General features: G+C 48.3%; 1 protein-coding gene across 2 annotated transcripts in view; it reads right to left on the reverse strand.

Moving 5' to 3' along the window:
- HUNK (hormonally up-regulated Neu-associated kinase) overlaps nucleotides 1-20335 on the reverse strand; it is a 36598-nt gene extending 16263 nt beyond the window's left edge. The window contains exons 1-3 of one of the 2 annotated variants that reach the window (XM_064728835.1): nucleotides 20020-20335; nucleotides 8684-8976; nucleotides 999-1054 (exon numbers count right to left, since the gene is read on the reverse strand). In XM_064728835.1, coding sequence (XP_064584905.1) covers nucleotides 999-1054; nucleotides 8684-8976; nucleotides 20020-20256 — 586 coding nt within the window. In that variant the 5' untranslated portion in view covers nucleotides 20257-20335. The remainder of the gene's footprint in view (nucleotides 1-998; nucleotides 1055-8683; nucleotides 8977-20019) is intronic. The other variant, XM_064728843.1, reaches the window with a different exon arrangement.
- Between the last annotated feature and the right edge of the window lie 7344 nt (nucleotides 20336-27679).

Genomic DNA, 27679 nt, shown 5'->3' on the forward strand with positions numbered 1-27679 from the left:
CACAGTTCTCTCTGCTCTTATCTTCCACAGCAATCCCTGGCAGTCGGGGTGGCATTTCCACCCCTGAATTCCCAAAGTAAAAGCTGAGTATCTCACATTTCCCTAATCATCCTCCCCTGTTTGCTGGTACTGTAAATCTCACAGTGAGCGTCCATTTGACCTGGCTCTTTGAATGCCAAGTGTTTTCCTCAGCACTTTTCAGCCCATGGAACTTTTTGAAGAGAGCAAGTTGAGTTTTTAAGCCTGCAGGAACTTTTTGAGGAGTTTTTACGCCTGCAGCCACAGACACTGCTGAGTGCAGGCACGGGCACAAGCACAAACAGATGTTTGGCACTTCTTTCATGAGAGGAATATTTTCTTTTCAATGCCCACATTAACATTAATGGGAGCTCTGCAAGGCAGTGAGAGACTATCCCCAGCAATGATTAATCTGAAATGCCTGCACAGCTTGAATGAATCAAGCTCCACACACAACTGAGACCTAAACACAATCGAGGCTCCACCGTTGATCTTTTTTATTCCTTACCAGCCCTCTCAAGCAATTTTGTCCTGGGTGCTGGAAGCAAATGGAACAAATATAAATATAGGAGCACATTTTGCCAGCTGCTAAAAATGTGAGTGACTCCCACTGACTTCAGTGGAAGCATATGTTCACGGGGGCAGAATGCAGCCCCTGGCAAATAAGAAACGCTCATGATAATAAAATAAAGCACTCCTGTGGTGTCAATTCTTAAATTCTGTACCGAGCTCCCGATTTGAGTATGAAAGATGTGGGTTTGAGATGTAGGATTATTCCCATACCCAGTTAAATCTGAATTATTTGGATGGTTTTTTTGCACAAAGTGCTGTCAGGAACAGCTTGATTGCTATCTATACTCTCTCAGCTCCTCGCTGCAGCAACATTAGCAGTTGTCACATGGGGGATTATGAAGCCTCAAAAAACTCCCTTTATAAAACTAACAATTTTAATTACTGGAATTGCCAAACTGGTTCCATACCAATAAGCTTGATATTGTTGTCTTCATCTAGCAACAGATTTTCTATCTTCAAGTCTCTGAAAGAAAGAAAATATTTTGAGTCAGTCTCCAAAATAATGAAGCAGCTTTGCCTGACTCTCATCAGTGTGTGTGCAAGGCTTGCCTATAATCAAATGTACAAAGAAAGCAGCACACACAGTTCCACAGTGAAAGCAGAGAGCCCCATGCATCCTGCCCAAAATTAACACTGCTTTCACACTCTGCTTCCCACCTATTCTTCAGGCACAAAATGACATTACAAGCACTTGTCAGTACATCCTGTAATTAACCAGGCTCTCTGAGTTCCCTAAGTACTGGAAGTTTACAGAAAACTCACAAACTGGAAACACTTGAAGCATGTTTTGGGAACTGGAGGTCAATTTCTGCTTTCTGCTCACAGCCAAAGGGCCCAGCTGCAGGATAAACCTGAGTTTTGAGGAGTCAGATGTCACCCAAACTCCTTGCAGAGCTCACCACAGCTATTGCCACACTCCACAGGTGAAATCCAAGGCTGAGGGGTGGAAATGGAAATGCCACCCATAAAATCACCCCAAAAGCCCAAGCTGTGCAGCCTGAGCATGAAGCACAATGTGAAAAATATCATTTTGGTTGCAGCAGACTTGTAGCACTTGGCTAAGTCTTCACCACACTGATTTTCTGCCCCCATCCAGACAGGAAATATTTGGAACACTCAGCACGCTGGGATAACCACAGAGATGCTTCTCCCAGCAGGAAAAAAAAGGGAAAAATCCAGATAATAAAGGCATCAGCTGTAATGATGGGGAGTCAGTGACACCCATGGTGCTCTGCCTTTGGAAGTGATGGAAGACACCTCCAGCACAGATGGAGATATCTTAATAAAACAAGACAAGGAGCCCAAGCAGAGCAAGGCAAGCACTTCCACAAGGAGGGATCTGTGAAAGAAGGACTCAGAGCATTTCCCAAAATGTTCCTCTTTTTGGAAAATGTTTCAATCTATGCCCATGCTGTGTTTCAAACAGAGGCAGAGGAGTGGGCAGGACGAAGGATGACCCTCACTTCATCAGAGGGACCACAAGGACCTACACAGGAGGGATTTAATTTAAAAATAATTTAAAAGCAGAAGGTGAGGGGGGATTCTGGGAAGGAATTGCTCCCTGGGAGTGTGATGAAGCCCTGGCACAGGGTGCCCAGAGCAGCTGGGGCTGCCCCTGCATCCCTGGAAATGTCCAAAGCCAGGCTGGACACTGGGGCTTGGAGCAGCCTGGGACAGTGGAAGATGTCCCTGCCATGGCACTGGGTGGGATTTAAGGTCCCTCCCAACCCAAACCCCTCCAAGATTCCATTCCAACCCCTCTGTGATTCCATCCCCTCCTCTGGCAACGTCCCAGGGCTTCCTGCACATCTTCCCCAGGGATCACAAACTGTGGGATTGCATTGTGGAGTCATCATGTTTTCAAATGAACAATTCAGGATTGGGCTCCAGGAAAACATCAGGGCTGGGAACTTAATGGGAGAGACTTCAAAAAAACCCCAAACCAGTCTGGGAAAGACAAAAATGTACGAAACAACCCTTCCTCACCACCTCTAAACCCCCAAATGAAACTGGAAACAACAGAAGCACTGCAGTGCTCAGTACAGCACCTCAACAGCATTTGGAAGCTCTGAGTATATGAAATATTAGCTAAGAAGAAGGAATACTTTAAAGGCAAGGAAAGGGGGAAAAAGCAGCTGTAAGTTAAGGAGAAAAGCCATCCAGGCAATCAGAATAACAAATGGGTGACAGGGGGGTAACCACAAACACCAGAAAAGGCATTTTAGAGGATCCAAGGTAAAGGAACACAAGGTAAATATTAGAGGGCACCTGAAAGCCATCAGAGGAAGGAGATAGAAATGTAAATATTGCCTCAGCACAGGGTGCAGTCAGAGCTGGTTAAAGCTGTTTGCCCATCTGGCTGTTCCCAGCAGACCTGCACTGAGTGCTAACTGATCTCATGGCCCATCTGCAGCACTTTCTGTCCGCCCCAAGTGCAGAACTCTGCTCTTTGGAGCAGCACCAGCACCGCAGGAGCTTTGCCACATTTCTCAGGTGCACTCCTGCTTCAGGACCCACCTCCCTGAACATCCCAAATGCTTTACTGAGCCACTTCTGTCCAGTACAGACTCGAATTGTCTTTTACAAAAGGAAGCTCACCTGAGCTGCTCCTCAGACTTGTGCTCCAGACCCTTCACCACCTTTCACCACTGAGTTTTAATGTTTTGGCTTTTAACGTCCCAAACCCTTTATCACACACTGCATGAAATGCAGGTCTCCAAACACTTTGTGTGTTTATTGTTGTTTATTTTTCCACTGCAGCAAAGCAGGAACTCTGGACACTTTCAGTTTCCCCCCCTGAAGTCAATCTGATCTGGTTCCTTTACTGTCATAGCTCCTCAAAAACAAAACAAAACAAAAAACCAAATAACCAAAACCCACAAAAACAAACAAACAAACAAACAAACAAAGAAACAAAACCCAATCAAAAAAAAAAAAAAACCACCAAAAACCCCAACCAAACAAAAAATCCAACCAAATAAACAAAACAAAAATAACCCAAATCAAAGCAAACAAAAAACCACCAAAAAACTAAAAAAACCCCAAAAAATCCCAACAAAAACCCCCAAAAATCCCAAAAAACCAAACAAACAAAAAACCAAAAAACCAGCACAACTAAAGGATTATTTTATGGGTTTTCCCCCCATAAGCCAATTCTCAGCATTCACTGCTGAAAAACTTAAATCCAGTGTCAGGCATTAAAAGCAAAAGGAACAAGAAGGGCCACCTCTGCCTAAGGGATCAGTTCCCTGACGCTGGGAGTGTCTAACCATGGGAGAAATTACCCAAATCCAGGAAAAATGAAGGCAAGGAGGGCCAGGCTGCATTCCCACAGCAGATATTTCTGTCTCCTCAGCTCTGGAGCTGGCAGCACACAGTTGGCATTGCCTGCATTTAAAATACTCCATCTCCATGGGCTGAGCTCCTTTGGGAGTCTGTGCTGCTGTCCCTGGGGCTGGTTTATCTCTTTGGAGCACCCTGGAAGCCCAAATAGCCTGCAGACAGGAACACAAGTGAATCCCTGAGCAGGTGAGCCCATGGGCTGCTCCCAGAGCAGTTTATCCCACGGCATGGCAGGCTGCAAAAGCGAAGTTTTGCATTTCACACTTTGTTTCTTGTCTGGGGGAGGCAGGATGAGAGGGAGGGTTCCACCAGCAAGCAGCTGCACAGCAGCAGCAGCTGGCTGCTCTCTCCTGAAGCTTATTTTTAATCACAGAAAATCACTCCTTAACCATCAAATCTCAAGGCCTCAAGCCTTGAGAGGCTGCAGAGATTGGGGTTCATCACCACATTTATGTACCAATGTACATTTCAAAGGCTTTGCTATCAAAATATCATTGAGCCCAACTCTTCTGCCACTGGATTCCATGCGGCTGCCTCTGTAAAAGAGGAATCCGGCCCTTTGTCCTCACTAAAATGGTGTTTAGTTTGTTTCACCAGGGAGAATGGCCAAAGGTAGTTCTGAGATCTGAAATAAAGCAGAGAAGGAAGCAGCCCCAGGCTTCCAAAGGAGAGTTTGTTGTGCAGAGCAGGGTCTGTCATCAATGCTGCATGAGCAGCCAGGCTGCTGGCACTCCCAGTGAACAGGCTGGAAGGTATCAAAGGCACCATGTCAAGCAGCAGGTACCAAAGGAGGGATCCTGTGGCACTCTGAGCAAACTGCAGCGTGTGGCATCCCCAGCTCTGCCCAGAACTCCAGGCTTTTCATCTCCTTCAACTCCTGACCTGGGCAGGAAAAGGGCAATGCAGCAATCCACCTTTGCTACCAACACACCACCCAGTGCTTCCCCGTGACAGCAATTGCCCTGAATGGGCCTGAGCTCTGCTAAAATGACTTTAAAAGGGTGGCTGAGAGTTTCCTGTGGGAGGCACCAAGGCTTTCACTTCATTTTCCCTGCTGTCTCTGTGCTCCCAGAGGGCTCATTGCTCATGCTGCTTTGTGACAGCACCAGGACCTGTGTAAACACCCTCTGCCAGGAGAAAGCTCCACCAGAGCCTGCCATTTGGTTCTGTTTTCCTCTGTCAGGGGGAGGAAAAGATAAATATTCCTACCTGATTCACAGCTGAGCTTGTGGCAAGCGTATTTTTAGCAGCTCTCCTGATAGAGGGAAAGCAACCCAAATGATAGCATGGGATTATAAATAGAATAGTGGCATTTTGCTTCCAGTGAGCAGCCCAGGAGCTCTGAACCCTGGGCACCCCTCAGCAAAATGCAGCAGCTCCTGCACCCTGCAGCTTGCAGACTTCCCCCACCTCAGCAGATGACATATTTAGAACTTTAAAACACATCCACACAGTCAGAAATGAGTTTGGGGGTATTTTTACACCTCTAAATAAAAATGAGACTTTTTGAAGTGCTTTAATTTCAGGCTGCTCACACAACAGTGCTTCATAACAAAAGCATTTCCAGTGAATTTTGGGTGCCTGCTCCTGTCCAAGGAGCAGTGATCTGCCATGCCCAGTCTGGACTGGAAGCCATGCAGCTTTCTGAGCAACGCAAGCAAATTTCATGCCACTTTCATCAAATCTGGGGTTTTTCACCCCAAGTGGGACAGGCTAAGCCATCCACACCACGCCCCAAATAACACAGACAAAACCTGACATTTTTTTTTGTTTGCAATAGAACAAAAAATGCCGCCAAAAATCTTCCCAGGGCCCTGCCCCGTTGCATGGGAAGAATTTAGAGGGAGAACCAGCAGCCCCTATTCTGGCTGGGGATGCTGCAGTTTGCTGCACACGTGGCCAAACCCAACACCCCCTCATCCCCACTCACATGGCAGGGCCGGTATTTTTACCTGCTGCAAAAATAACAACAACAACAACAACAACAAGAGCACAGTGCCCCTGCAGCCAGGCAGGGGATGAATCAGCCTCCTGCACTATTTTTTCCCTCCCTCTCTCAGGAGCTGATTGAGCAGCCTGTTTTTAGAGCTGCCACAGCCAGAGGCCCGAGATGCTGAAGGACAACTCCTGAGGTAATTGTTGATTTTCCTCCCTCGTTTGCTCAGAGAGAATAAACCCAGATCACACCACCAGGGCTTTTCCTGCATCCCCACACTCCTCTCCACTCTTTGCTTGCAGGAGAAGGGAACTCATTGAATGGGTTAAGGCAGAGAAAATGCTGGCAGATATGATTCTGTCAGGTTTTAGCACTCTGGGCAGAATTAGACCTGCTCATTCATTGTGTGGAACCTCCCAAGGAGTGATCTGAGAAACAGGGTGGAGGCAGGAGGCTGCCTGTGGGGCAGGGATTGGCATCCACAGGGGAACTCAGCATCCACTCAGGATCCACACAGAAACTCAAGATCCACACAAGGGAACTCAGGATCCACTCAGGAACTCAGGATCCACACTCAGGATCCACTCAGGAACTCAGCATCCACACAGAAATTCAGCATCCACACAGGAATTCAGCATCCCCAGAGGAACTCAGGCTCTCCCTGGCCCAAAGCCCTGCCTCCCTCTCACCACAGCAGCCTGTTGATTCCAGCCTGTGCTGAGGGAACAAGCTATTTCTGCACCAAATGTGGGTTTGAGTCTTTCTCTCAAAGAGAGCAGGACCAAAGCCAAGCCTGCCAGCCCCCTGTAATGCCTTGGCCACTGTGCAGAAGGTGAATTTTGCAAAGAGAGGAATTGCTGCTGCTGCTCACCCAATCCTGCTCCTAAAACCTCATCATGTTCATCTGTTCCTGCCTGGTTTTCCTCTGCCCATCTCAGACACTTGATTTACACATTTTAACAGATTTATTTCCTTTATCTCTCCCTCTGTCTAAACACTGGGTATCAGCTGATCCCTGAAAGCTGTAAAACCTCTTCCTTATCCCTGCCTCAAGCTGTGGGCTTAATAATCGAAAGAGATCAGCAGTTTTGAGGCTGACAGAGAGCCTGGTGCCTGCTCCAATATTTCTGTGACAGTGGCACCTGAAATGCAGCTGGAGGTGGGAGCAGAGGCAGTGTGTTATCCCTGATGGATCCCAGGGAGCACACAGAGCCCAAGGCAAGGGAAAAAGCAGCTTCAGGGCACAGCTGGGCACAGCTGGAGGGGCTGGCTGTGGGCAGCTCCTGAGGAGCATTTTCAGATGTCTGGCTCCTGCAGCGTGCCCACAGGAGCCAGGAGAAGGGATGGATGGGGCCCACACAACTCGCTCAGCCTCAGATGGGAACTGTGTGGGAGGCCAGACTTAGCACCAGCTGGGCCAAATTTAGCAAGCAGAGCCTCCTTCTTAGCACAGCTCCCTATAAATACACCCAGGAACAGGAGGGGAGAGGTGCTGGCTCCCAAGGTCCAGCCTGCCCACCACCCTGCTGGCTCCATGGCAGCACAGAGCACAAAGGGACAGCCACAGGTGACGTCTCCACTGCACCCTCCCAGCCTCTCTTTATTCATCATCTTCCTCCCTGCTGAGCTTTTCCTGTTCCCTCCGGAGCCCAGGTGAGCTCCACAGCATCCCCTGCCAGGAGATGCTCATGCACAGAGTCAAGGAGTGGCTGGAAAAGGCTTAAAATTAATAATTATCAAAGCCAACATGTCAAACAGCAGGCACTAAATGCAGAATCCTGTGGCACTCTGGGCAAACTGGATGATGTGGCATCACCTAACTCTGCCCATTACATTGGAAAGTGCTGTCAGGCACAGAGTGGGATTTTTGGGGTGTCCTGAGCAGGGCCAGGATGATCCCTGGAGGAGGTTCTTCCAACCCAGCACGTCTGCAATTCTGTGGATGAAGGTGCTGAGGAAAGGAGGTGGTGCTCTGGCTACTTCCACCCTGCTGAGGTGATGCAGAAGTGCAAAGAGCAGGGAAGCAGGAGCCAGGGATTGCTGGGGATTTTTTATTTAACTTTAAGCACTGCCAGGCTTTGGGCAAACCAGCTCAGCCCCTACCCTGCTGCACTTCCTCAAGGGGCTTGCACAACCACCTTCTCCATAAAATACTGAAATAATTCATTATTTCCTCCTGCTCTCCTTCTAGGGCAGAGCTTTGGGGAGGGAAAGGGCCCTGCTTTTGGATTGTACCTTCTCTTTAGTGGCACAGAACCACAGAATATCCTATAGGATATTTGTGTCACTACAGGACATGAAACAACACAATGCTGCTCTTTCTAAGGTAAAAGGTTTTTATATTTTTAATATATTTTTTATTTTTATCTATTTTTTTATATTTTTATATATTTTATATAGTTATACATATAAAATATTTAACTCTAATAGTGATAGATTTCCAAGAGTGGCAGTGGATTGGAAAGTGGCACCTCTCCAATGGCACTGGACAAACCAACAGCCCATCCAATTTATCCTCCTCCACAAAAGAATGGAAAGCAATGAGTTATTTACATGGAGCGTGTGAGAAAGTTCATTACAATAATGGAAACATCAGAAGGCTTAGAAAATCTTAAAAAATCAGGGTGACAATGCTGGGCTGGAAGGGACCCATGAGGACCATGGAGGGTTGGGGAGCTGCTGGTGCTTCCTGCAGGCACAGCCCAAGGGAGCAACACCCAAACACCAGCAGCAGCAGCCACAAAGCCCTCAGGAGCACCAGGAGATCCCCCAGCACACACAGACACCCTGAGAGGAGCTGAGCCCCCATCTCACCTGTGCACCACCCCAGCCCTGTGCAGGTGCTCCACGGCCAGGATGAGCTGCCGGATGTACTTGCGGGCCTCGTGCTCCTCCAGCCTCTTCTTCTCGTAGATCTTGTGCATGAGGTTGCCGCCAGGGCACAGCTCCATGACCAGGTAGTAGCTGTTCTCAGTCTCCAGGATGTCCAGCAGCTGGGCGATGTTGGGGTGCCGGATCATCTGCTGGATCTGCCCCTCGCGCCGCAGGTTCTTGGTGACATAGGTGTCCTTCTTGGCCCTCTTCTTGTCAATCACCTTCACTGCCACCTGGGGAGGAGCAGGACAGGGGGCTGTCAGCTTTGTTAGCTGCCACAGCCATGGTTTGTAGCTCTAAGGCTGTACAAACAACCATTAAAAAAACCAGAGGTCACAAGGATGTCCCCTCTCAGCTGGCACACCACCATGGCTTCAGGCACATCTGCACAGGTCAGAGGAAGAAGAGCTGCTCTCCCACCCTTTATTTCCTTGCACAGTGACACTCCAAAATCCCTTCAAGGAAATCAGGAATACAGGAGAGGGGACAATCCCACTGAGCACCCACAAACACTTGACACACCTCAGGCAGCTGCTCGCTCAAAGCCTCCAGGCTGGTGTTTACAACTTTTAAGTGCTGTTTTTGGCTTTTTTGTTTTTGGCTTTTCCTGGCTTCCAGTACACCACTGGAGATGATATCCTTTCATTACAATTTCCTTAACCGCAGTCAAGTGTTGGCTTTGCATGATTTGCATAAAAAACACACTACGGAAAACAAAACCATTTTGGTACCACTCTCCTGGCACCTTTCTTTTTTCTGCTTCTTCTCTGGAGAGGGGCTTGGAGGAACTGGGCAAGGGGAATGGCTTCAAACTGCCAGAGGGCAGGGTTAGGTGGGATATTGGGAAGGAATTCCTGGCTGTGAAGGTGGGGAGGCCCTGAGGATGCTCAGAGAAGATGTGGCTGCTCCATGCCTGGAAATGTTCAGGGTCATCTGAACATGAATGCCTTGGAATTGGAGGGGAAAACTGCAGGAATTTGGGTTTCCTAGTGTGTGCTAGGAGCCAGGAGCCAACAGTGCTGAGTGTGCTGTTGAATGTGTTCCTACTATGGAAAAATCATCCTGATAAAGAGGTGAGGTGAACACACACTCCAGAGCTGCCTCAGGACCACAAACACCTGGCATTGCTGACTACTCCCACTAAAGAGACACCATTCAGCCCTCAGATAAAACAACAGGTAAATCAGAGCTGGATTCCAGCCCTTCTGAGAGCCCCAGGTGATTCACCAAGGAAACAGACTGAAATTGTACATTCTTCCAGCTGATGAGATGGAGCTGAGCACAGAGGAGTGTTTAGACAGCAAAGCACAGGAGTTACTCTGCTGAGGACAAACAGATGCACAGGTCACACAAACAGGAGACAGCACACTGTACGTTGGCAGCGCAACACAAAGTTAAATAAAAAATAAATTAAAAAATGAATTAAAAGCTGGCGTTTATCACAGCTGCAAGGTACAAAGCATGGAGCGGTAGCAGCATGGAGCAGCAATCTATTATTGATATTGGTGAGGCACCCCTAATTCACTGAGAGGAAAAAACACATTGTACAAAAAGCACATTATACAAAAGGCACATTATACAAAAAGCACATTATACAAAGATCACATTATAGAAAAAACACATTATACAAAATCACATTATACATGTCCACATGTGCTGCTCTGCTCTCCCCAGTTCCAAGGAGGGGCTCTTGGTCCCTGCATCAGCCCAACTCAGGGCTCCTGACTCGAGTTCCTGGCCAACACTGGCACAGAAATAAAAAAATAAATGATAAAGCAAGTAATTACTCTCAATATGTAGCAACAGTGGCTCTCGCCACTCTGCTTTTTGGCTAAGGCTGTGCTGTGTAAATAGATAAATGCTTTAGGTTATTCTGTGTTATGAGATACAAAGATGAGTAAGAGCCCATATTTTTGGTTCCTGAGTCCTAGAATCACACTGCTGGAATGAATTCCTTTTCCTGAAGGTTCTGCTGTGACACATCCTATGAGCAACATGTGTGCTGCTCTCCAAAAACCCTCCAGGATGGGCTGCAGCACACGGGACACAGGTGAGGGAAGGGCCAGGAGGAGAAACAAACTGCAAATCCCAAACCTTTACTGTCCCCCTTGACCTCAGCCAGGAGAATGACACAAAGAACCAGAACCATGGAGATATTTTGTGACTTGCATCACTCCTGAGAGTCCATCCCCAGCTTTTTCTTCTTTTAGCTGTGCCCAAGGCAGCAATAAATTCAGTTTCTTTCCTCTCTTGTTTGCAGCCATAGCTGCCTGGCTTCACTTGCAGCTTGCTTTGTATTTCCCACTGTTCTCACCACAAGAATCTGAGCTCCCTTTTCAAAAAGCAGCTGGTGGTTTTGGGTGGCCAATTCAAATCCCATTAAACAGACCCAAAACCAACCCCTTCAAGGACATCTCATGTTGGGCAACCACCCAGCCAGGCACAGAACAAGTTGTTCATCACAACCAACTCCAAGGACTAGAAAATGCCAATTTCATTCTCTGGGTAGGGTTTATTCTTTTCTCTAAACTGTTACAGCTTGGCAAATTTTACAGCTCAGTAAAGGAATGTGGGGTTTTTATACAGCAAGTTCCAGGATCCTGGGAAATAAAGCACTACAGAACAAGGGTGTTCCAGCATTTGCTCCAATTGTAGTAAAATCAGCAATCAGAAAAGGTGGGGAGGAGTCACTGAGATGTTTCCTTTTCTCCTGACAAAGCCAAGAGTTTGGGGTGTAGCCATGCACAGCCCCAGGATAAATGTCTGAGCAGGCAGGATGCCTCAGGCCAGAGGCAGCCAGGAAAGCTGGAAATCAGCCCCTGAAGACACAGAAACTCCTCCAGACAAGAGAATAGCTCAGAACACATCCACTCATGTACTATGAGTACATTCACTCATGTACTTGGCCTGGAGGGAAATACAGCAGGGGTAAAACCAGCATCCCACCAATTCCCTACAGCCCAAACATGCCAGAAAGTGCTAGAAAGGGACTCAGGAAGACTTTAGATAAGCAAATGAACCTAAAGCCTCTTGGTGGCACAGCCAACTTAAACATAATCCCCAAAAGCATAAGCAGGATGTATTTGGTAGATAAGAAAAGGTATTAATTACACCTGTCCAAGGCACTGGGGACTATTCTTAGAATAAATTAATTAAATTATGTAATTAAAAATTTATGCTGAAGTTTTGGAAAGAGTTCTGAGAAGAGCTTCAGAGCAGTCTGAGGTCCAAGAACTGCTTGTTGGATTAACTGACATTACAAAACATTTAATTAAGAGAATGCTGAGCACTGACTCCATGGTTTCCTGCAAGCACCTGCATGGGGCAAAGATTTCTGATAAGAGAAAGCTCTTGAATAAAATTAAAATGAACATCCCAAAAGGTGAATTGGGCAAACTCAGGCTACTCCTCTTCAACATCACATTTATGGGGAGCTTTGTGCCATGTTCCACAGGGAACTGAGATTATCCTTCCTTCCCTGGAGCTCTGCTCGGCTGTTTCCATAGAGCCAGCCGCCCTTTCCCTCTCATCTCATTGTTCAAACAGGACAGACAGACAGACACATCCTGACATCTCAGCATCCCTGGCACAGCCAGGCTTTCACAGCTCAGGGACCACCAGGACATGGTTTGGGGGCAATGGGGCTGACACAATGCCCCTGCCCAGCCACTCTGAAAAGAAACCTCCATAAAACACATTTCTCCTTGGTTCTACATGACCAAAGCACATTTCTCTCCTTGCTTTTACATGTCCATAGCACATTTTTCCTTTCCAAAGCTGCAGCATTTGCAGCAGGCACGGATGCCAGACACTGCCTGGGGAGCAGGAGCACAGCACAGCCCCATCCATGGGAAGGAACCTGATTCATGGCTTATCTTGAGGGGTCACAGAGGGGATCTGTCTGGCCTTTGGCAGAAAGAAATCACTCCCAGCACCCTCTCAGTGTCAGCTCATTAAAGGGGCAGCCAGTTAATGTGAGGGAGGGCTGCACATTTCACATTTCCACCGCGCTGGCCTCTCAGGATGTCTGCACAAGCCAGGAGAGATTGTGCAGAGGCTGATGGAAGCGGTGTGGCAGGAAGCCAGGCACAGACATCCACGAGGATGCACTCAGAGGTTCCCAGAGAAATCCCTGTCAAAACCAGCCCCCAGGCCGGGGACATTTCCTGCAAGGAGCAGTTTTGTCTCTGAGCGCCTGCCACAGATGGCTTTGCATGCAAAAACTGAGCACTGCTGTCCAAAATCTCCCTGTTTCCTCACAAAAAGGGCTTTCTGACCCCCACTCCTGACACGGCAAAGCCCTGGAGGAAAGCTCTAAACTCCAGGTGGGAGCAGCCATCAGGGAAAACTTTCCTCAGGGAAAACAATCCATAACTCACCCTCCTAACTCCAGCAGACAGCATCTCCCCATCTCCCATCTTCTTGTGGGGGATGTTTCCCATTAAACAGCCCCTGTTTCACATTTTAGAACTGGAGTTAAAGAAGGCCCTGATTTAATGCCAACTCAGCTCTCTGGCTTTAGGGAAGAGAAAAGCCCAACCAGCCCATCCTACTGCCCTTGAGACCCAGGTAAAACCCTCCTTTGTAGTGATTTAAAACACAGCAGATAAAACATTTACAACTGTCAGGAGCCAGGAAAAAAGGTGTCTCCAGTAAAGATTTTCTAGATAAATAACACACTCTCTCTCCCTCAGCTCTGTGGACATTATTCACAGAAAACGAATTTATTCTCCAAAAAAAAAAAATGTTTCCATGACAATCTTCCACAACAGACAGAGAGCAAAGGAACTTTATTTTATATAACTTGGCTTTTTTTAGTTCTCTTTGTTGCAGTGGTTTTCCTCAGTGTGCCTCTGATCTCACATGGCAAACGAGAAGCAGCACGGGTGTAGCACCAAAGGTGCAAAAAGGAGATTTTGGGCAGGTTTTGTTCGTTTTTCCCCAGGTGGTTTCCCTGGGGGGAACGTGGTGGCTCCTTCCCGTGAGGGTGAGGTTTGATCTTGCTCTCTGCCAGAGCTCAGCCACCAGCAGGAGATGGTTTGGACAAGTGGGGTGACACAATGCCCCTACCCAGCCACTCTGAAAAGAAACCCCCATAAAACACATTTCTCCTTGGTTCTGCATGCCCAAAGCAGCAGCACCTGCACCCCACAGTGCCAGGTGAGCAGCAGCTCTGCCATGCCCCAATTCACCTGAAACCTTTTCTAGGTCTCAGTTTGCTTTTTCAATTCATTACTGAAAGCAATGCATGCTCATTTATGACTTCTTCCACTGTTCACTCTTTCCATACTGGTGAAGAAGCCCCTGCAGATCCTCATGGCATTTGAAGTACCCAGAAACAAGGGTCACATCCGTGTGCTGCTCATCCACAACCTCCCATGCCATGGAACAAGTTAAACCCACAAAACTCTCAGGAACAAACGGGATCCAGATGTGAGCATCACCTGGTGTCAGCTCAACCCAAACCTCCCCATCCTGCCAGGATGAGAAAAGCAAAGCAGCACATTGCTGACAGGAGGCTTCCTCCAAAGTGCTGAGTGCAGACCTGAGGGCAGATTATCCCAAGGGGATAAGGAACTGCCACATGTGCACCCACTCAGCTCGCTGCAGAACACAGGCTGCTTAATGGGGAGCGTGAAGTGAATCTTTGTGCCAGGCAGGCTCTGCAGAAATGAGCCCAGCCCATTCCTGTGGACAGGGACAGAGCGAAGAGTTTGGCTTTATACCCAATTTTCACCTGCTTGTTTTCCAGATTTCAGACATCAGCTTCGCCCTGCCTTCTGCTCCAGCTCCTGCAAGCTCCACAACACCTTGTGGAACACCACAGTGGCACACCAGGCTGGTCCTGCTCCTGCAGGCACAATTCTGCTCTCCAAAACGTTTCCTGGAGGGCTGCACATAGCACAAGTGTGCCTGGAGCGGCTTCAGCACAAATTGTGACACCAAAAAAAGAAAAGCTGTGAAAGCAAACACCTAGAAGGAGGAAAATGTCAGAAATGCAGGCTGCAGGAACAGCCTGGCTCTGTTTCCTCGGTGCATGTGATTAAGAGTGGCACATCCAGCCAGGTGCAACAGCTGGCAGCTGGTTAATAAAGGGGAGCAGATCCTGGAGAAAGATTCACAGTCGGGAAGATTCACTTTTCAAAATAAGCTTTTAAAAAAAAAAATGGATTGAGATAAAATCTGAAAATATGTGGAGGAACTGGTAAAGATAAAATGACTAACTAAATGTGAGAGAACAAACCCATCCAGGAAACTGATATGCAAGTAAATAAAAAAAAATAAAAGAGCAGATCAAATTTCCAACCACAATCCTGCAGCTTTACCCTCGGGTGCCCTGGCAGCAGTGACGGTCTCACAGCTTTACCTGCAACCTCACAATGCCTGGGAGGAGGGAACAAGGAAAAGGCTGGACTGAAATAGCTGCAAACACCCCGGAAAATCAACTTTTGTGTGCAGTGAGGCAACCTGCTGACCCAGGGAAAGATCCCAGAACTGAGCATGGGGATGTACCCAAAAGCCACCAAGTCTCCATTCCCTGCAACCTGTGGTGGAACAGGCAGGGAAATGGCAAATTTACCCCTGGCGAAATGAACTCTGTGGCACAAAGAGGCATTTCCAGGTCTCTGCAGGGACCCACCCCTGCACCTCGTGGTGGGGAGGCTCGAACATGCCTTTTCTTTGTGGTTTTCCTCTGCCTCTTTAATAAGGAAATGCATTCTGAACGTGAACTCTTCTGTGAAAAAGCCATTTTTAATATTAATTGCTTTGCCTCCGTAGCAAAACTGGTAAATTGTATTTTTAGCCACTGCTTCCCACTGATGCTGAAAGGCTCTTGACTAAGTGTAACTAAAAACGAACCTTGTTCCAGCTCAACAATAGCACTGAGGGAAATTATAAACAAAGTTTTCCCTGGATGAGAAAGCGAATGAGTCAATTTGCCTCTGTGACTTTTTTTTTTTTTTGTAGTGCCAAAGATCACACTGCAAAGCAGTTAAATAAAATCTTGGATCTTGTTCCTGTTTGCAGGAACAATGGATTGTCAGTGTGCTGTTGCCACACAGTGCTGTGCAGAGTTACTGGGGTCTGCAGCTGATAACAAACAGATAACACAGGGTGTGATAACACAGCCTCACATCACCCCAGCACAGTGATGGCAAGGCACTCTCAGCTCCCTAAGGGCGCAAAAAATAAGTGTATTTTTATAAAAGACTCTTTTTTTTGTTCATTTCTCCCAGGTGGTTTCCCTGGGGGAACTTGGTAGCTCCTTCCCATGAGGATGAGGTTTCATAAAAATATAAACAATTAAATATAAATATAACCATAAAATATAAATATATAATATATAATAAATATATAATATATAATATATAATATATAATATATAATATATAATATATAATATATAAGATATAAGATATAATATATATGAATAGAAATATTAATAATAATAATAAATATAATATTAAAATATCTGTCTTTATAAAGGAGAGAGGTTTCCTTTGCTTGAGGAAACCCAGACAATGCCTTGGAGCAAGCCAAGGGTTTTGCTGTGCCCAGGCTCCCAAGTCACCCAGCCACAGCTCACTCTCAATTTAAAGCCAAACTGCCTTGCTGCTCACAGAGGAGCTGTGTTTGCTCAGGATTAGCACTTCAGGCTGCCTGAGCTGAGCTGACAAATCAGCCCTGCACCCCAAAATGTCAGGGTGCAGCTGCGATGCTCCATCCCAAAGCCACGGCAGGGATAACCTGCCCGACATCCTCCTGCTCCTGACTGCACCAAGGGCTTTCCCAAGCACAGAAAACAAAACAGGCAAATAAAATAAAATAAAATAAAATAAAATAAAATAAAATAAAATAAAATAAAATAAAATAAAATAAAATAAAATAAAATAAAATAAAGTAAAAATGCCCAGCAGTACAAACCTGGCGAGGGGAGGTTTGAAGCCTCACCTGAGCTCACCCTGCCCGGCTGGCAGGAGCTGCTGAGCCCCAGCCCACACAGGTCAGCGCCAGGGCAGCCCCTCCAGCTGCCCTGCCGGAGGAGCCTGGCCCCAGGATGTGCCATCCCACCCTCCTGGGCACCCTGGCAGCCCCCAGAAATGCCAGCCTGAGGTAATGGCACATTTCTGGCAGCCTGCACAATGCCTCCAGTCAGGGCCAGGGATCCCAGCCTGCCTGGGGGCTCATTAATCAGGGATTTCATCCCCAAACACTCCATTTTCTGAGACATTAACTGCTCCAGAGTTGCTAAAGTCTGCTGCAAATCCAAACCTGTTGGGGCCCCCCCGACTCAAGTGTGACATTTCAGTGACCCCGAGGGCTCAGGCTCTGCCAGAACAGCTCCAGACAGCAGGGGCAGGACTCAGATTTAGGGAAATCCTACTGGATTTAGGCTCAGCATGAACAAGACTCTGCTTTACACTTATTTTAGGGCAGTCCTATTGAATTTAGGAAGGCCCTTGGCTCAGCACGAGCAAGACTCTGCTTTACACCGATTTTAGGGCAATCCTACAGAATGTGGGCCAATGTGGGCACATCTCAGCTCCACACCACACATTGTGCCCAGGAGAGCTGAGGGTCCACCAGGGTGGAATCCTCACTGGGATGGGAAGCATCCACCCCTGGGCTGAGAGGAGGAACCTCGCTCAGGGGTTGAAGCAAATCATTAATAACTCCTCTCTCCCACCCATTAACTGGAGTTTATCCACAATTAGCTGGACTTGGGATGGTGAACATTGGGTCGGTCAGTTTGGAAGTGTGTGACTGGTCCTGAGCCAGTGCCAGAGTGCAGGATTGGGACAGACAGAGCTGGGATAGCACCCTGCCTGCCCCAGGGATGGACAGGGCTCTGCAGGACAGACAGACAGAGCTCGGAGGTCACCCTGGACAGGGATGGACCGGACAGACAGACAGAGCTCAGAGGTCACCCTGCATGCCCCAGGAAGGAAGGAAGGAAGCAAGCAAGGAAGGGTGACTCTGGAGTTTCTGCTTGTCACTTTGTCACAGCGTGTGTTATTCGAGACACCACGGAGGGAGAAAAAAAGCCCGAATCGAGCAGCAGACCTGGGAGCTGAGACACAGGGGGGTGTGGTGGCTCTTTTTTATTTTTTTCCCCTCCTAACAGACTGAGATAAATGTAGCAAGCCCAAAACGTGGAGGTGGGGAGGACGTGTGTGTGCATGTGCCTTTTATCCACTGCAGGATCATTGGATGTTTCTGTTACCAAGGAGAAGAGCACGCTTGGTAACAGAGCACAGCAACATTTATTTATTTTATTTTTTCATGCATTCCTACATGACAATATTCACAAACCTTATCGTTTTTCACACGATGGGACTCTCAGAGCCACGTATTAAATTCCTCTCCGTGACAAATTTACCGGAATGAGGAAATCACTGCCCGGGAGTGCAGGGATGCCATCACCCACAGCGGCACGTTCCTGATGGAGCAGGAGGGAATGACACCAAAAAGAGGGAATGACACCAAAGGGAGGGAATGACACCAAAGGGAGGGAATGACACCAACACAGCCCCCTGCTCCGGCAGGGAACCCTCTGTGAGGGACACACGAGAGGCAGAATCCCAGAGCTCACAGAATCCCAGAGGCACCGGGGCTGGAAAAGCCCTCTGAGATCACCCAGCCCAGGCTGTGCCCCATTCCCATTCCTTGTCACCTCCAGTCCTTCCTCGGGCACCTCCAGGGATGGGCACTCCAAACCTCCCTGGGCAGCCCCTTGACAATGTTTAAAACCCTTTACCACGGGGAAATTCCTCCTGATGTCCAGCCTGAGGCCGTTCCCTCTCCTCCTGTCCCTGTTCCCCCTGGCTGTCCCCTTCTGTCAGGAGCTGTGCAGAGCCACAAGGTCCCCCCTGAGCCTCCTTTGCTCCAGCTGAGCCCCTGCCCAGCTCCCTCAGCCTCTCCTGGGGCTCCAGACCCTTCCCAGCTCCCTCAGCCTCCCCTCCCAGCACTCAGAAGTTGTGTGGATAAACAAGAGCAGCACAACTCTCTGTCGGGAGCTCGTCCTTGCCGCACTCACTGCCCTGCCCAGCCCCTGAGAACGCTGCCACCCGTTCTACCGATGGCTAAGAGCCTCCGCCGAAGGGCTCTGGATAAAAACCAAAAAGCAGAGCCCCTGCACGGACTTTGCCAAGCAGAACCCTGGGGAAGAACCCTCCGGGCTGCATCTCCACATCTGCCGTGTGCTGCACCACAACAACTCGGGAGCGGAGTGTGCCCCCTCCCGCAGCATCTGCCATGGCCAGGTACCCGCATGTCACATGTCGCGACACAAGCCTCACCAAAACCCCCGCTTTTCTCGCCAGGAAAAGTGAGCAAACACATCGGGGGGAAGATGAACATTTAGAATTAAAGGAAAAAGAAAAAAAGGGAGGTCAAGGCAGCCGAAGCAGCGCGGGAGGAAGGCGGGACTGCCCCGCGGGAAGGCGGGCACGGCTGGAGCCGCTCGGGCTCGGGACACTTGGAGCCACGGGGCTCCTCCGTCCTCCGGGGGCTCCTCCGTCCTCCCGGGGGCTCCTCCGTCCTCCCGGGGCTACTCCATCCTCCCGGGGGGCTGCTCCATCCTGCCGGAGGAGCTCCACCATCCTCCCCGGGGGCTGCTCCATTCTCCGGCGCCTACTCTATCCTGCCCGGGGGCTCCTCCATCTCAGAGGGAACTCTTCCATCCTGCCGGGGGGCTTCTCCGTCCTGCTGGAGGAGCTCCACGATCCTCCTGGGGGGCTCCTCCATTCTATTGGGGGGCTCCTCCATCTCAGAGTGTACTATTCCATCCTGCCGGGCGCTACTCCATCCTGCCGGAGAAGCTCCACGATCCTCCCCGGCGGCTACTCCATCCTTCTGGGGGCTACTTCATCCTCCTCGGGGGCTACTCTATCCTCCCGGGGGCTACTCCATCCTGCCGGAGGAACTCCTCCATCCTCCGGGGGGCTCCTCCATCTCAGAGGCAACTCTTCCATCCTGCCGGGGGGCTCCTCCATCCTGCCGAAGGAGCTCCACGATCCTCCCCGGGGGCTCGTCCATCCTCCCAGGGGCTACTCCATCCTGGCGGAGGAACTTCTCCATCCTCCGGGGGAACTACTCCATCCTCTGAGGAGCTCCACGATCCTCCCCGGGTGCTCCTCCATGCAGCCGGAGGAGCCCCTCCATCCTGCCGGGGACTGGCCCTCCCGGCCGGCAGGCACTGAGCACAGCCCGCTCCCCGTTTTGCCCCGCTCTGCCCCGTTCCGCCCCGTGTTACCCGCGGCAGACGGCCGTACCTTCTCTCCGGTGACCACATGCAGCCCCTCGCGGACCTTGGCGAAGGATCCCTCGCCCAGCTTCCTGCCGATCAGGTAGTTGCCGACCCTCTTGGTGTGCTGGAAGTCGCGGAGGCGCTCCCGGGGCGCGGCGGCCCCGAGCCAGGCTGCGAGCAGGGAGCCGCCGTCCGCCGCCGCCCGCCGCGCCTCCGCGCCCGCCGCCTCGCCCAGGAGCCCATCGCCCGCCGCCGCCGGCATGCCCGCCTCGGCCCGGCCCGGCTCCGCTCCGTGTGCCCGCGGCGCTCCGCGAAGTTGCTGCGGCGGGGCGAGCGAGGGTGGCCGCGCTGCCGCCCCTGCCGAGCCTCCTCCCGCTCCGGCGGCGGCCAGGGGGCGGAGAGAGGGATGGAGGGAGGGATGGAGGCAGGGAGGGAGGCAGGGATGGAGGCAGGGCCAGCGCAGTTCGAATTTGCCGTAATTCAATCCGCTCGCAGGCGGCGGGAGCGGCCGCGCTCAGAGCTGGGCTTTGCACAGCCCCGAGGCCCCGGCATCACAGAGCATCTCTGTGCCGGGAATGAACCGGACAGGTTTGCACAGCCCCGCTCCTCGGCATCCCAGAGCTTCCCTGTGCCGGGAATGAACGGGACAGCCCCGCCGCCTCGGCATCCCATCCCATCCCATCCCATCCCATCCCATCCCATCCATCCATCACCCATCCATCCCATCCCACCCATCCCATCCCATCCATCCCATCCCATCCCATCCCACCCCTCCATCCCATCCCTCCCATCCCATCCCCCATCCCACCCCATCCCATCCCATCCCATCCCATCCCATCCCATCCCATCCCATCCCCATCCCATCCCATCCCATCCATCCCATCCATCCATCCCATCCCATCCCATCCCATCCCATCCCATCCCATCCCATCCATCCCATCCCATCCCATCCCATCCCATCCATCATCCCATCCCATCCATCCCATCCATCCCATCCCATCTCCATCCCATCCCATCCCATCCCATCCCATCCCATCCCATCCCATCCCATCCCATCCCATCCCATCCCATCCCATCCATCCCATCCCATCCCCATCCCATCCCATCCCATCCCATCCCATCCCATCCCACCCCATCCCATCCCAGCTCCTGCTCCCACCAGGGAACACACTTCTCCCTGCTTTTTAAGCTCTTTTTTAACTCTTTAAAAATGTAAATCTGATTTTGCATCTCTGCTGTCCATTTAACATGGATTTTTGTCTCCACTGGCCACATTCCGTCTCCCACTGACCTCTCACTTCCCAGTGGCTAAACACATTCTCAGGGCTGGAAGCCCTGGAGCTGGCTCCACACCGCCATGCTCCACCGAAATCCATGTCTTCAGATGAAATTCCAAACAAAAACAGAAACCCAGCACCGTCCCAGCAGGCAGAAACTGGAGAAGGGAGAGCTTCAGAGCCCATAAATAATGATTTGGGTTGAAAATCTCCTCTCAGTGCATGTTCTGGGTACATTTACAGGTATTACAGCACGTGGCTACCAAAAACAGGAGTCTGAATGTCCTCTGGGTGGTTTGGTGCCTTGTGGGGAGGTGGAGAATATATTTGAAGGGACACTTCACTGCCTGAGCTGATGGTAGGACAAATCCAAGAAAGAGCTCCACTGGTGTTTCCTCCACAAAATCTGGAGTGGGAAGGCACCAGGATTGTCCCTGTGTTTGTAGGGAAGGTGACCAAGTGCCCACACAGGTGAGGACAATGACAAGGCAGGGTGGTTCCCTGGCCAGCCTGGCTCTGTGTCACAGCTCCTCTGGTCAGCATGACAAATGTGAGGGGTTTAACAACATTGATGTGAGAATAAAGGGGAAAAAGGGGGGGAAAAGGGGAAAAAAGGGGGAAAAAGCTGTGCTGCAGACAGTTACACTGAGAGAATGAAAAGCAGAGCTTGGGAAGAGCCTTCATGCTGTCTGATTTAAATATATGGCTGAGCTAAGAGGGTCTGGAGCCAGAGTCTTTCCCTGCCTGAAGGAATATCCCTTCAGGAAGGCCGGCAGAGCTGGGTGCCTTTGTTTGGGCTAACAGAAACGTGGTTTGGCCACTTGGAGCATTAAACAGATGTTCATGGTGTGTTTTGCAGCCAAACACCTGAAATTCAGCCCCTTTCAGAAATCAAACTGGCGAGAAATGTCCATTGCAGCGAACAGGAGGAGAGCTCTGAAAGAAACCAGTGAATTTATTTTATTTAATTGCCTCAACTGCAGGACTTAATGAGTTGCCAGTATCCTTTTCCCAGGCCTTCTCGCCATTCCCATCCTGTCCAGCTGTGCCCATCAGGGTGCAGGCTGCATGAAAAGGGGATCAAAGGCTGCATTCATTGCTGTCCGTGCTCTAATTCAAATTTAACTCCAGCCTGCTTCGTTTGGAGCTGCAGACTTTCTAGGTAATGACATTTTCTGATTAACTGTTGAAATTACTAATGAATTAAAGGCAGCAGTCTGTCCTCGGCTTGCAAAAGCTGTAATAACAAGCTGCTAAAAATAATATAGAGCTCGATTTATACCCACTAAAACAGAGAAATCCTGAGTTACCCTGAGAGCACTGTCCTTTGCCATCTCCAGCCTTTTAAAACACTGCAGGAAAATGGATTTTTGGGGGCTTTACAGCCATAAAGGAGGGTGAAGACCCTGGGCCCAATTCCCAGTGTCTGCCTGGGCTGGATCCTTAGGGGAATTTTTCTGTTTTCAGAGCAAGCACAAAACCTTCTATGAGGCCTTGCTGCTGATAGCACTGTCATTCACTTCCACCTGAACATTTCAAGGAATTTCCACTCCTTTCTGCACCAAATAAATTAATTAAACTAAAAAAAAGAGTCCCTAACAAAAGCTTCCTTGGAGTAAAGATCTTATGTTTAAATTGTGACAAGACAGACCAAAAGCCAGCATCTGGTTCAGCTGTTCCTTTTACATGGAAGGTGTCTGGCTGCTGCTGGGATAGTGACACTGGGAATTTATATTTTATTTTTATGTTTGTGTTCTTTTTGAGCTATTTTTTTCTACTGACCACATTTGCTGATGCAGAAACTCTTGGAATACGAGTTCTGAAATCGTCCACGACGGTTATAGGCAAAAATCAAATTTTCCAAAGTCTGATATGGGGGTTGGAGATATGTGGTTTTTTTCTGATAAATCACAATTAATTTGAGTTAGTGCTGGATGATAACATAATGAGGATATTGACATTGGGAATGATACTCCATTGATCAGCTTACTTTCAGAAGTTTGTGTTGTTTAAACAGCTTGAATTCCAGTCCTTGGAGTTATGATGTTCTTACAAAGAAAAACACATATTTTTGCACCACAGTGTCAGAACAGCTTTTCAGTGCTCTACAATAGGCAGAGTTGACAAATTCAAAATTGTGCTGCAGGAAGGCACCGAGTACATCTGTCCTGGTCATTTTAAAGGTGGTAATTCAACATTTCCCTGCCTCATCAGCAGCCTGTGGGTAACTGCTGACTGCAGCCAGGGCACAGAGATAGCCTCACTTAGTGCTGATGGGCTGAAAAAAGAGAAAGTCAATGTTATTGCTTATGCTGTCCTGGGTGTCTCATCCTGCTTTAAAATAATTGGGGGCTTTTGCAGGGTTTGGGTTTGAGGTTTTTTTGGGAGGGGGTTGTTTTGACAGCTGTTTAATTTTGTAATATTTGAGGTTCGGACATAAAAGAGTTTAAATTAATTTAAAGGAGATTTTTTTGAAGGGAGAGTATATTTGCTCTTAGATAATTTTTGAGGGGTTTATGGAGTTTGAATCCCTGAGTTCAGGCAGAGAATCTGTGTTTGCTGGCATAGAGACAGCAGTGGAGAAAAGAACCCTCTCCATATATCAGGGAAGCAGCTGAGGACATTTGTGAGTTCTGTGCTTGGGTCCTGAAGATGCCACTCAGGGACAGGGGCCTTCCTAAACCCAGCTCAAAACTTGTCTTTGGATATGTGTCATCCTCAAAAATATTTAGAATATGGTTATATGTGTATAACTGTGTATGTGTATATATGTGTGTGTGTGTATAAGTATATATATGTTTATATAAACATGCAAATATATATGTATATAATGTGTATGTATGTATATGTATATATATATGTACATATATATATGTGTGTATATATGTGTGTGTGTATATATATGTGTATATGTATGTATGTGTATATATATGAGTATATATGTATGTATATATATGTATGTATGTATATATATATATGTATGTATATATGTATATATAAATATGGAGATTTACCTGAGTGGGCATTGAAGCATTTTGATGTGTTGGCAGTGGGGTGATGTGGCACTGCCCCTCCAAACTCTCTGCCAGACCTGTGTCCCACCAAGAATCCCCATTTTGCTCTCTGCAGCTTCTGTCCCCCACAGCCAGCACACAAACTGAGCTCCTGGAGGTGTCATAAAACAAATGGAATTTAATGGAATTTAATGGAATTTGATATCAGAGTGACCGGCAGGGGGTTGCTGTATTGGTGCTGTTATTTTTTTTTTCACATTGCATTAATTGTTAAAAGTGACCAGAGCAGCGATTCCCCCCTGAACAAAGACCCCCATGTTCTGTTTAAGCATGAGAGGCTTTTGGATGGATGACTGACCTGCTGGAAAATCAGATTAGAAAACCTTGAAATGAAGGTTTTTTAATGAATGCAGCCTGGTAGCAAGCAATGAAAGTTCACCTGGATGCTTTGCAGCTGAAAACACGAATTTTGCAAGGGTTTTCCCGTGTACCCAGGACAGGCTGGCTGGGTGAGGACTGCAAGGCTCAGTTGCAAATCTGAGTTTCCTGGCTGCACTCAGGTCTCTGGACACCACATCAGAGGCTCAGGGCTGGCCAAACCCAGGTGTGAAATGTGCAATTATTTACAGGTGAACACTCTGGGCTGTGCTCAGCACCTGAAGCATTTCTGAAGTTTCAAATGAAATAGATTCAGTTTTAAATTAGGAATCCCTGGGAGGTGCTGAGGGCCTGGCACAGGATGCCCAGAGAAGCTGTGGCTGCCTCTGGATCCCTGGCAGTGCCCAAGGCCAGGCTGGAGAGGGTTTGGAGCAACATAGGACAGTGGAAGGTGTCCCTGCCCTTGGCGTTATTCCATACATATTCCAACCAACAGGTATTTGAGCTCAAAGTTTTTCCTTGGCGTGAGAGCATTCCTGAGCTGGGGATGCTGCAGGGAGAGCAGAGCTCGCACTCTCCAGATGTTCCAGCTCAGGGCAAAGCTCCCTGGCTGCTCTCAGCTGTCAGCAGAGAGCTCAGAGCAGGGCAAGAGCAAATTCCTGCCTCTCTGCTGCAGACTGGGGCTTTGGGGTCACGGCTCCAGGGGAAACAGACCCGGAATGTGCATTTCACAGGGAAATTCTCCTCCCCAAAGCCTGCCTGCACCCTGCACACAACTCTGTGCAAAAGAACCTTTAAAACTTGACAGAAACTTTATATAGTTTTGTATATTTTTGTATTATATGTACATTACATGTACAAATATGTATATAATACATATATATATATTTGTATTACATGTAATATAGAGTGTTTTGTAAATACTGAGATGAGGAGTGTTGAATGGTGCTGAGTTTTACATCTCTCGTGTCTCACCATTCATCGAGGCTGATGATGGAATAAAATCTTTTAAAATGCCCCTCAGCTGTCCCTAACTCTGTAAAAGCCAAGAAAACCAACACAGCTCCTTTGCATCCCACCATGTTCCAGCCCAGGAAAGGTTCCCTTTCCTCACAGACACACATCCCCCTCAAATCCCTGCTTCTCTCCAGGTTATTTTCCCTTTCTTGCTTATTTTCCAATCTCAAGAGAGTTACCCACAATCTCAACCCCCTAACACGGTGGTTCAAGGAGCACAAAGCAGGAGGAGCTCTGGGACCGTTTGTTCCAACTTCCCCCTGCAACAGAATAGAAAATATTGGTGAAATCATATTTCCCATGAGGTTTTGTTGCTCTTTCTCCTATTACAGAGATGGGTTTGCTGCCCCCAGGTCCCACTGTGGCTGCTGCAGGCACTTGGGCTCTGATCCCAGGGGTTCCAGGGGGAAAACTGCCTCAAACCCTCAGGGGGAGAGAGGTTCCAGTCAGCACATCCCAGTAAATTCCTCAGTGCAAAACTGGAAGGCAGCTCCTGAATGCTCCAAATAAATTTTAAAAATATTTTACTGACAGAATTTCTAGAAAGAAGAAAAAAAACCAACACAGACAAAACCACAGCTCTGGGTTTGCATATTTACACGGTTACAGAATGGGGTTTGAGTATCAGGGTGATTATTACAAAACCCAGTGGGATTTTCATTCCTGCACCTGTTTCTGCAGCAAGCACATTCCCCCCTGAATCAGCAGTGATCCACCTGGCTGATGAGCACGGAGTGCCATGAAATATTTGGCAGGGGAGAGGAATTGCTCATGAACACTCTGGCTTTGACAGCACTTTCAGACCCTGCTGCTCCGTAGTGGCCAAAAGAGATAACGTGGCTCAGGCATGGGAGGGCCCTCTGCTTATCAAAAAGAACATCTGAGTCCCTGGCCTAAGGCAAAACAAGCAGAAAAAGGATTTTTTCTCAAGAAAAGGGAAAGAAGGAAAAAAAAGCTGCTAAATGATCCAAGTCTCCTGCAACCCCAGCTGGAAAACTGGATAGGAGACAGGACAGGTGAGAAAAGTGGATGTGAACCTTGGAGTAAGTAAATTTTCAGCAGAGCAAAGCCACACAAAAATAAATTTAAAGCCTAATATTGAAAGCCAGTCCATTTTTACAAAAGTTTATTTTCAGAAATAAGCCTGGTAATATCACAGGATGATATACAAGCATTTGTGTATCAAATGTACATCCCTTTTTATATACAAGCGTTACAACTGAAATGTTTGGGCAGTCACTAGCCAAGCCTTTATCCAATCAGCAAACCAATAACAACATAAATAAATGAGTCACTCCCTCACCAAATCAAGGCCTCCTTTCCCCAAAACACAAAAATGTGCACAAAAAGCATAATTACACGAGCTTCATCTCTTAAATCTTCTGAATAAGATGCTAGCAGAGCTCAGGGTCACTGAAAGCAGAATCAGCCCATGCCAAATGGGCCTCGGTGCCAGCTGGTTGATTTCCAAATAGTGTAATATCAAAAATACAGAAAAGCTCTAAGAATCTAAGAATCTTCCCAAAATGTTGGCAGGAATGACTTCTGCAGCATGTTCCAATCCCCACACTGAGTAAAACATCTAAATAAAAACATCTTATTTACAAGCACATGTATTCAACATGAATATATTCCCAGCTGTATTTGTATACTTTACAGCAAGGTATTTTTCCTAGAATCCACTCTGGGCTTGCCCATATTTTCCTAATATGAGCCATATTTGTGGATATGGAGGAATCGCAGGAAATCAGAACACAGAAATGCATGTATTGGGGGAAAAAACAAACCAAAATCCTTTGCAATGTGCGTTTCTCATCACACAAAAATCCACAAGCGTGTAAATAAATGAAAAAAAAATCCAAAAAAATTTAAAAATTGTTTGTGCTGTGAAAGAGGCAGGTACTAAATTGTCACTGCCAATTATTCCTGAGCCTGCAGAGGAGCAGAAGATGGGGAAAGCTGCGTTTTGAGAAAAGAGAGAGAAAATGGGCCATTAAAA

The sequence above is a fragment of the Zonotrichia leucophrys genome, chromosome 1 (genome assembly GCF_028769735.1).
Source record: "Zonotrichia leucophrys gambelii isolate GWCS_2022_RI chromosome 1, RI_Zleu_2.0, whole genome shotgun sequence".
Lineage (NCBI taxonomy): Eukaryota > Metazoa > Chordata > Aves > Passeriformes > Passerellidae > Zonotrichia > Zonotrichia leucophrys.